The sequence below is a fragment of the Ochlerotatus camptorhynchus genome, unplaced genomic scaffold, assembly GCF_037179485.1.
Source record: "Ochlerotatus camptorhynchus isolate MF236.1 unplaced genomic scaffold, CSIRO-AGI_Acam_v1.1 ptg000250l, whole genome shotgun sequence".
NCBI classification, from domain to species: domain Eukaryota; kingdom Metazoa; phylum Arthropoda; class Insecta; order Diptera; family Culicidae; genus Ochlerotatus; species Ochlerotatus camptorhynchus.
Window position 1 is genome coordinate 999,278 of NW_027040740.1, and position 11,087 is coordinate 1,010,364.

General features: G+C 36.0%; 1 protein-coding gene across 7 annotated transcripts in view; it reads left to right on the forward strand.

The window, feature by feature from the left end:
* The window catches only part of LOC135704875 (coiled-coil domain-containing protein AGAP005037), a 145,519-nt gene that overhangs the window by 20,152 nt on the left and 114,280 nt on the right, over nucleotides 1-11,087 (forward strand). For 5 of the 7 annotated variants that reach the window (XM_065226397.1, XM_065226401.1, XM_065226399.1 and 2 more), the window contains exons 3-8: nucleotides 3,430-3,480; nucleotides 5,223-5,350; nucleotides 5,404-5,575; nucleotides 6,424-6,622; nucleotides 6,688-6,829; nucleotides 7,178-7,240. In XM_065226397.1, the coding sequence (XP_065082469.1) occupies nucleotides 3,430-3,480; nucleotides 5,223-5,350; nucleotides 5,404-5,575; nucleotides 6,424-6,622; nucleotides 6,688-6,829; nucleotides 7,178-7,240 (755 nt within the window). The remainder of the gene's footprint in view (nucleotides 1-3,429; nucleotides 3,481-5,222; nucleotides 5,351-5,403; nucleotides 5,576-6,423; nucleotides 6,623-6,687; nucleotides 6,830-7,177; nucleotides 7,241-11,087) is intronic. The other 2 variants (XM_065226400.1, XM_065226404.1) reach the window with 1 other exon arrangement.

An 11,087-nucleotide genomic window follows, 5' to 3' on the forward strand; every position in this document is an offset into this window, starting at 1 on the left:
GGCGAAAAGACGACAGGATAAAGTGTTTCTGGAATATCGCGACATCGTGAAAAGTTTCATGATATTTGAAAATAATCTGTTCAATTACTGATACTAATAACTTAATGCATTGGAGGAACTTATGAAAGCAGTCGATCAAATTGAAGAAAATTTTGTTGCTGATGATATTGTAACCGAGATTGTATCAGAAGAATAATATAAAACCCATTAAAAATATAATTTCATTGCAATTTTTATAGTATGTCTTATTTTGTCAGTCGATCAAATTGAAGAAGATTTTGTTGCTGATGATATTGTAACCGAGATTGTATCAGAAGAATAATATAAAACCCATTAAAAATATAATTTCATTGCAATTTTTATAGTATGTCTTATTTTTTTCTTATTTAGAGAAGATTTATTAAAATAAATAAATATATTTTCAGAAAAAATAGTAAATGCATGTGTTTACTTTTTTACGGTGCACCCTGTATAAACCAATTCAAGAGCAAATTTTCATTATGCCGTAAGTAACATTCGCACCGATCCGAGAAAAATAAAGTTTTGTTTTGATGACCGAAAAGTTATTCCTATTTCCAATTAAACACATATAATCTCATAGTGATAACAATGTTTAACATATTTAGCCGGGTTTTAATCATACAAAGGCAAATCGCTAGCTTTCATGCTAAGAAATACTGGTTTTTGAGTCAAAAGTTATTATACGTCGTTTGGTGGCCCCTATTGTTACTTAAGTCAAAGTGTATTTACCAGGATATTCGGGAGAATTATCAATTACGTCTTCTTACGTGCAGCCCATTTATCATTTTAGGACCACCGAAATCATCTTAGCAACAAACAGTTCGATTGATTCACTTTCATAATGAGAAAGCGAAACGACGAAAGTACACTTTTCACGGGTTTCTCAGTGCTGTTACTTAAGGCAAACGGCATCTCCATAGAAATCGGGTGACTTAAGTAACATCGAAAACTATTTTGATCGGAAGGTGATTACGTCAAAAAGCAATTCGACTAGTAAATTAATTTAAAAATGGGATGTGATCCTATATTCGGACAGTATATAGTGTAATAGCAGGAGCATCGATTGACACTGATAGCTCGACTTTGTTTACCTTTGTTACATTCGACGTAATGAAAATTTGCTCTTGAATTGTAAGTTGTCGTTCTTCTATAAATTTTATTCTCTAAAATTGAAAGCAATCACAAGTTAAGCCCTTCTCAAAAGTTAGTCATTAAATGTTGAAAAATGTTTATGAGCAATGTATAATGATAAAACCAAGCAAGAATAATTGCAAAAATTGCGAAAAAAAACAATGAAAATATTTTTGTCCGCCTGCTTGTATGGAAATCCCCCATACACGGTAACCGCAAAATACCCAATAATGACTATAAAAGCACAGACAAACAGACGTAACTCTTTGAAAAAGTTTTTCTTGAAAACATAGTATCTCAAAACATAGGTCCTCAGTAACGACATCTCTCTGGCTTCTCGCGGAAAACAAGCTTGCTCGCTAACTCGTAAACAATATTGCATAAAAGTTTTATAGAATGTATAGAAACGTCAAAGTGATCCGATGCCAGCGCTGCGGCGAGTACACAGAAAAAAAGTTGTTGAATATTACATCCAAACAGCTGCACATAGGTCATTCCGCCGGTTGTGTAATATTACGTTGTACGATGTACATCGATTTTGCGAACAAAATTACATCTATTGATGTAATATTGTATCTGCTTTTTGCTATTACATCATTATTTCATACATTAGCTTGAATTACGTTGATCGATATTACATTTTTTTTGCTGTGTAGTTCGCGGAACTGATAATATTCAAACCAACCGTTAAATACTTGAACGAAGATACACAATGAAGTGTGTCTGTTTGTCTGTGATAAAAGATTCGATATTGACTACATAGTAAGCATTTTCGAGGGAGACTGAGACTACCCATTAAATGAGTAAAATATTACCCATCTATGAGTATTTGTTACTCAAAAAATAATACTTACTACTTATTTTTGTAGTTGTAATTACTTATAAATGGGTAAAATTTAACTCATTTCATGGGTAGTCCCAGTTTCCCTCGAAAATGCTTACATTTTAGTCATTATTGGGTATTTTGCGGTTAGCGTCCAACCGGCATATGATCTCCGTAAAAACCTAAGAGGAAGAGGTGACAATTGGCTTCTTCTTCTTTTATTTCTATCTCTATCTCTATCTCTATCCATCTCTATGTCCATCTTACGCACATGAAATCGGCCAATCAGGAACTGGTTCACGTTTGACAGAAAAGTGGTTCATTTTCGCCCCGTATTGTCACCTCTTCTCTTAGGTAAAAACCAATGAGATGTACACAGGCGAGGTTTACATCACATAGACCTGTGCACGGGTGAACTTTAGTTCATCTACTGAAATTTTTTGACACAACAGTGGGGCCCTGTTTACTAAAAATGAACACATGAATAATGCTCACGTAACATTTCGAAAGGGCCTATCAACTTTTGTAAATAATTTACTAGGTCGTTTTCACGAGAACCGAAGTACGCCAACGCAAACTAAGAGCACTATCGAGAAGGGGAGAATTTCATCTGCCCGATGGTGTTGTTAGTTTGCGTGAGCGTATTCGGTTCGCGCGAAAAAGGCTTAACAAGTTTTGTGTACATAAGTTGATAGACCCGTTTCAAATGTTACGTGAGTATTATTCATGTGTTCATTTTTAGTAAACAGGGCCCCGCTGTTGTGTCACTTTTTGTCGAGTGAGTGAACTTAAATCCATCCGTGCACTCGTCTATGGACGAGTGCACCGATGCATTTGAGTTCACTCACCCGAGGAAAAGTGACACAAGCTGCGGGCAATGTTTACTAATCATCAACACTAAATGTTCATGAATAATTAATAATGAACATTTAGTGTTCATGATTAGTAGACATTGCCCGCAACTTGTGTCACTTTTTCTCGAGTGAGTGAACTCAAATTCATCGGTGCACTCGTCCATTGCGTAAATTAAAGACGACTTTTCTGAATGTCCACGTGTTAGTGCAAACTAAAATGAGTCTATTCAAGTGCAGTAAGCGATATATACGGTAGGTACGATCGTTCATCCTTTTATGCTTGGACCGTCTTATGTTAATTAATTCCGCTCCAAGGGTATCGATCGATAGTCAACGTTAATAAATAAGGGAGGGCATAGGCATAGCCAGAGGGAGCCGGGGAGGTGGCAAATGCCCCCCCCCCCTAAACTAAACAACACAAAGGCTTTCGGTGAAATGGCATTCGGCCAAATTTTCCTAAGTAAATTTTTTGTCGCCTCTCCCTAGCTCGAAACTTAGCTACGCCCTTGAGGGGGGAGGACTAATCCCTGGTGGGAAATGAATTATTTATGTGTATTTGTGCTAGTTTAATAACAATCTGTTTTTCTCTGTTCCTTCTAGACGAAGACTGGCAGAACGAAAAGGGAAATCGTAATCAACCAAATGAGCCAGGTAAGCATATTTTGTTAAGAAATACAATTGACACCATTTTCAATCATAGGTTGCAAAGACTGATCACTAATACTTCACTCATCGATCGCTATTTTTTTTAATTCGAATATTTGGAACGGTCAATCGCGTTAGCTTTACGGAGCCGATAATTTATTGTTCATTTTTTAATCCTTTAAATGTGTCGAACGGAATCCCTTTATGAAGAGCTTTGAGTGGGCTGGTTTATTTCCTTTAAATTCCGTTATAATTGCTTATCTTTTGACAGATACGCGTATTTCGTCTACTACTTGCAGACTTCATCAGTGCCAAGTACTCAACACCACTGAAGAATCCATCTTTTATCTTGGTTGGAGGCGAACCAGCCCAAGGCTGAAAGCCTCCCTAATAAAGATAAATAATAATAATCTTTTATCTACGACTTATATACTAATCAATAGGTACTAAAATTTAGCAGGTATCCACTGCCATGTCAAAATTTACCTAACCAGCTACCTAAATTCAGTCTCCAACGCGTATCTGTCAAAAGATAAGCAATTATAACGGAATTTAAAGTTCATTTTTTGTTACAAAATTAACTTATTCACTAGGCATAGATAGTAGGAGTTGGGTCGAATACTCGCCGCTTTCGTTCACTTACAGAAAAATGTTTATTCTCCACCCAGCGAACGGCATTCGCGATCTGAAATGCATTTCACATATTAAATCAATTGCCAAATGCTATATTTTGACGGATAAGTATTCTTTAATTTAGAATTGATTCAGTTCAAAAGTGAATTTTTAATTAGCCGTATCTGCTTTTGCAAACGAAGATTCAAACATCAAGTTTTCAAAACACTTTGCTCTACCGTGCGAACTACCACCACCATCAGGCAGGGTAAAGTGTTAGTTTGCGTGTGCGAGCTAAGAGTTTCAACAAATTGACGTTTGAATCTTTGTTTACAAAAGCAGATCCGGCTATTTGAACATTAACTCTTGAGTTAAAAGACATTCCAGTTACAGGTCTTTCAGACAGCGAATATTTACTGTACATCACAGATAAAAATTCTGAATTTTAATTGTGATGTAAACATTCATTCACGTAGACTTGTATTTCATTTCACGCAACCGAGCAACTTGCAAACAATGTTGTTTACAAAGATGGGCTTTTGTATACAATATTTGCTACATTGCATGAAATGTGTCAGAACTTTACATGATATATAGTGTAAACGTATATGATATGTGACGCTCCATTTATGTGCATCATATTGAACAAAAATTTACACTACTTTTTCGAACTGTGTATTTTACATGCGACTGAAAATCAAAGTGACATTTTTCGCTGACATCACTGGTTTCGTCGCAAATATTGATAATGACATAAGAAGTCACTAGTCCGACTAGCGTACTTCACTGCTGGTGCCACTATGTATGACAGAAAGTTCATAATACACTAAACGTTCGAAAAAGTAGTGTAAATTTCTGTTCAATATGATGCACATAAATGGAGCGTCACATATCATATACGTTTACATTATATATCATGTAAAGTTCTGACACATTTCATGCAATGTAGCAAATATTGTATACAAAAGCCCATCTTTGTAAACAACATTGTTTGCAAGTTGTTCGGTTGCGTGAAATGAACTACAAGTCTACGTGAATAAATGTTTACATTACAATTAAAATTCAGAATTTAAAATTAAATTATAAAAATCAAAATTAATTCATAAAAATCATCAACATTGCCGGTTTTTTTTCAGCAACCGAAGACAGAAGACGGGTTGCCAGAAGTAGAGAAGATCCCAGGCGACATACGTTAGGCGGAGACATGTTACACTATCAAGGACAAGGCGAACTATCAGTGCTCCAGAGATCTCTGGATTTAGATGTAGGTTGTTCTATACCAAAAACGTTTTATGTTTTGATACCTTTCACTTGTAGACTACTCAGATGAGAGCATATGCGCCAGTAAATCAAGGTCCATTATTCGATGATGACCCAGGAATTATGTCTGAAGTGGAAACGGCCAGCACTGGATTTAGACGAGGTGGAAAACAACGATCCTCATTACCAGTTGTGAGAACGCCTTCTAAAACTCTAGAAAGACCTTTAGGTATGTAAACATTTTGTTTTTAGGTACTATTTTGTTTTCTTTATTAGAGTGAAGGTACTAAATAACAAACGCTTAGAGTATTGGGTTAAAGTTTTTTTTGCTTAAGAAGCTTCTTCTTTGGACCATTTTTAAAATTAGGATAGCTCTAAAATAATTTGTATTCAAAGCTAAGTTTATAATTTTTGATAATTGTTCTTGGATAATTTTTAACTGAGATGATTTCAAGGTACTTTAATAAAGTAACACCTTTCTATCTCTTAACGATCTCCTTTAAGAGCATTTTTCCTAACTCTAATGGTCACTTGGCATTTCAAGTTTATTGCTCTGCTCATATTAGCTTATTGCCGGTTCCCAACTTAGTGTTCTTAGAGCACTTCCACAGTTATTAGTTGAGAGTTTTCGATGTTTGCACCGTTTTGCATTAGTATTATTGTGTGGCAAGTAAAATCATACTCTATGCCCAGGGAAGTCGAGAAATTTTTCAACCCGAACAATTTCTAGACTTTAGCGGGAAATAAAAGTACAAGTTCTTTTGTCTTCAGTTTTAGGCGTTTTTGTCTTCAATGATTTTTTTTTGCGTTGCACTACATTGCGGAACAAAGACCGACGTTAAATAAAGGAAAGAAGAAAAAACTTTTTTTGCTATCAATGCTCCATCTTTTGACCTTTATATATATATATATAAAGTGTACCCAATGTACCAAACGTCTAAAACTGAAGACAAAATTATTAGAAGTTTTGTCTTGCTAAATTCCGATCCTGGACAACTGTTCAGTGTCATGAAGCTATGGGCAGTTCTACCGTTTTACACAAATAAACTTTCTCAGTTGAGTTCTCTGTCTTTCTAGGACTAGTGTTTTTGCAATACAGATCTGAAACAAAAAGAGCATTGCTTCCAAATGAAATCACCTCTATCGATACAGTGCGCGCTTTGTTTGTGAGATCATTTCCCAGACAACTGACTATGCAATACTTGGAAGGACCGAATGTGAAAATCTATATCCATGATTCCAGTAAGGATATGTTCTATGAGCTTGAGGATGTGCGGTGAGAGAAAAATTTCAGAATAATTTTATTCTATGTTATATCATATTTCTTATGTTTAAATTTAGATCGCATCTTCGGGAAATTCGCGATCGTTCAGTATTGAGACTATTTGAATCCAATGAAGTAAGTGCTCCTCAAGTGTTACCTGGAGGTCCCGGTATTCCACAACCATTAGCTACACCAGCTGGACTATGGGATTCTGAACAAGTGAGTAATAAACCTAAAATATTTTTCATAGGGTAAAGAACGTCTTCAACATTTGGGAGACCTTATCTACCGTTATACGCATAACTGTCCCATGTTCTATGTTTTAACTGCAATCATTATGCACCGTGGGACTATTATGCGTATAACGACCGTATGAAGATTTTTTTTAAATAACCACGAACCCAGCTCTGAGATGCGATGTATACTGCTATAGAATACGAGCGTTGAGGGATATTATTTACGTCCTTCTTGGAATATAGTCTCCGTGCTATATAAAAGAAATCACCTATTTTACCCTTAAATCATACATTTTGTTCCACACTGATATTCTTATATTATACTTTTCAGAGTTATTTCAGCGAACCGGAATTCGACTCCGATTATCGACATCAGCACATTCATAAGAGTAAGGTAAGTACAGATAAAACAAAAGTTGTCATATCCCTGTCATTCTCTGTACATGAATTCTCTGATTTGTTAAGATGTTTAAATCGCGTTCAATAAATTATGCTGTTGCGGGATATTGTGGATGTCTTATGATTATGCTCAATCAACTTGTTCAGCAGGTGGTTATGGCGCGTAGAATAGAGGACAAAAATCATTGCTACTATGTCACACTGCAAAATACAGTGTTGCCCACAACACAGTAGCTTAATCTTGCCATAAGATTATCAATCTCTTAAACAATTAATAACTATTTGACGTTTGGCTGAAAAACGATTTTCTGCAAAGTTGTAGCTGATTAAAAATCCCATAAGAATAGCAATGGAATTTGTTAACAGTATAATACGTAAAAAGGCTAGAAGACAATGAACAAAAAGTTTTGTTTTCCCCGAGGGGAGCGACACATCTAAATCTCAATTCTAGATGCTCAAAAAATCTCACACTAGCGAATCAATCTTTGAAAAATCATCTTTCATTTCTCGCATCTACTTGCATCGCGCTTCATCTTTTTGCAGGAAATCTTCAAAATCGACATAAAACTTTCTTCTATCTACACAGCGTGCGTGCAGCTAGCCACAGCTAAATACAATCTTTTCTGCATCGTAGATAGAGTCGTCCCCCTCGGTTTTCCCATTGTAATTTCAATATAAACTTCAAATGGTTTGTGCCAAGTCAGTTTCTTATCAAATCAGTTTAAACTTTCGGAGGCTAATCAGGACCCGATTTGAAACCGTTTGAACACTGTGGAGTGAAAATTTCAAATTTTTCATCAGTCTACTGGTTAGGCAGAAGAGATCTTTCTGTAAGACAAAAGGAGAGACGCACCGATGGGAAGACCTACACGGTAAGAAAAAAGTACCCAACGGCCAGTTCACTTTTACCTACTTTTGACTAGTTTGTCTCCTTTTCTCCTACTAATGTTGTCAAAAACGGACGAGCAAAACCACCCAACAGGGGTATACCTACTGTTGGGTACAACTAACTTACTTTTGGTAAAAAAGCCAGTGGAAAATTCCATACGAACTGCACATAAGTAAATGAAAATTACTTTGACCCGCTTTACCTACTTTTGGGTTCCTCCACTATAGTGCCAAAATGAGTGAAAAGAACTTAATTTTGGGTACTTTTTTCTAACCGTGTACCTGACCACCGTTCTCAAGTGATGTTGTCTAGGCTGAGGTCAGGACACACTCGAATGTCGCACAACATTGCTGGGAATGGCGAATTCCATCGACGTTGCCCAATATGCCAGATCCATCAATCGGTGGAGCACATTATATGCCACTCCCCACAATACCAAGGAGCCAAAGACCTATACGGTATTTCTTGCAACATAAAAAATGCCCTCAGCAAGGACCCCTGCGCTATTGGCCTTTCTCCGTGAGACAGGCCTGTACAACCATATATAACTCCACCCGATAGAGTCATCACCGCCTGCAGCATACCATGGGTAGAAACAACCACCTACACACCAAAAAATTATGAATTTTAATGGTGATGTAAATATTCATGCATACTAAAATTGAAGCTTGTAAACTTCCTTTTCACGTAAACTAGCAACTTGCAAGAAATATTGCTTACAAAGATGGATGGTTGCATACAATATTTAGAATATTTCACTAAATAACTCATAAATTTACACGATCTGTAATGTGAATTTGTACGATATGTGACGCTCCATTTATGTGCATCATAGTGACAGAAATTTACACTACTTTTTCGAACTGTGTAGGAAACTCCCACCAGCACGAAACAGCATAAAAAGACAGCATTACTTAAGTTTTCTATTTTAAGAAACTCCTCTCAGGAACCCTCGTTCTCTTTTTAGAAGTGTCCCCTATGACCACTTCTCAATTTTTCAACTTTGTGACGTAGGGAACCCCCTTACAAAGATGAATGGTTGCATACAATATTTGGAATAGTTTATTAATTGTATCATAAATTTACACGATCTATAATGTAAACTTAAATGATTTATGACGCACTATGTGCATAATAGTAACGGAAATTTACTCTACTTTTTCGAACTGTTATTATTCCCAAATTTTTATCTACACAGTTCTATGTAAAGTTCTGACATATTTCATGCAATGTAGCAAATATTGTATACAAAAGCCCATCTTTGTAAATAACATTGTTTGCAAGTTGCTCGGTTGCGCAAAATGAAATTGATCAGTTCACGAAGATTTGCCGCACTCTTCTCTCACCCGTAAGTTTTGACAGTTTTGGGTGGTTTGTTTCGGCTCCCATTCGTTGCTATCTCTTTTACTCAGAAGCAAAATGATAGGGAGCAAAAAGTGAGGTTAGGGACCGTGCACTGATCTATACAAGTCTACGTGTTTGAATGTTTACATCACAATTAAAATTCAGATTTTTTATCTGTGCACAGTTCGAAAAAGTAGTGTAAATTTCTGTTCAATATACCAGCTGTTAAATGAGAAAGGGAATCAAAGGGGTAGTCAATTCTATTAAAATAATAATAGAGTGGTTTATAATTCTATGACTTCGCAGAACTTCTGAACTCATGTCTTTGTTTATCGTTAACTATTTACGTCCTTTATTTATATCTATATAGCTGGATTTAACAAATTCATCACCTTGCGGCACACAGCAAACAAATATATAAATTTAATTTTTCGCCGATATTTTATGCAATGAGCTGCCACCAACGTTAATCTTAAAATATCTTTGTAAGCTACCTTAACTGTTCACTGCCCAATTTTGAAAGTGATACGTATTGTTTTTCTGTAGTTTTTGCAGAAAAGTGGGGAAACTTCTCGCGAATACTTGTTTAATTCTTCTAATTCTAAATTTTTGCAGGTATGTTTTTAAATTTTATTTTTGTAAACTTAGAAGAAGAATGTACGTACCATTTTCAAATTGTTTGGAACCAATTGCATCAACCTTTGATTTCACTTGGATTTGTAAGAGGAAAAATACGACCGCGCAAATTAGGAGTTTACAGCACACATTTTGAAGTCCAGAGCGAAGCAGCAAAATTTTGCCACAAGTGGTCCAGTTTAGGCGGAAATATGCAGTGTTTTGAGGTGACCATTCGCAAGAATTTCGCAAGCAGGACGATAAATCAAATCGAGCACTTCGATACCTGTAATACCCAATGATTGAAATCATAACATTCATAAGTAGACTTACTAAAAACACAGTGAACAATATTACTGGTTAATAACGCTCTTGATTGGCTTCTGACAGATTTGAAAATAGTAGTTAAAAATCCTTTGATGAGCCCCCTGTAGAGCTAGTCGAAAAAAGAATGGCCGCATTACCTTGAAACTTGCAAATGGCCTTTTCGGCCACTCTGTAACTCTTTACTCCTATAATAAATCCCCGTTAGCAAACGTCAGTCTGTGCATGAAACATGGTAGAAATTTCCTTACCCTTTCACTCCTATGAAAATTTCATAAGTTCCTGTCAAGCTTTGCGTGAAGAGACGGTGCTTCACTGATACCATGGTGGAGTGAACACAGTTCGAAAAAGTAGTGTAAATTTCTGTTCAATATGATGCACATAAATGGAGCGTCACATATCATATACGTTTACATTATATATCATGTAAAGTTCTGACACATTTCATGCAATGTAGCAAATATTGTATACAAAAGCCCATCTTTGTAAACAACATTGTTTGCAAGTTGCTCGGTTGCGTGAAATGAAATACAAGTCTACGTGAATGAATGTTTACATCACAATTAAAATTCAGAATTTTTATCTGTGAAGAGACAAGACAAAGCTCACTAGGTATCATGCACAGATTGTCAGATGCTTTTGGGATGTTACCATCGGAGTAAAGAGTTGC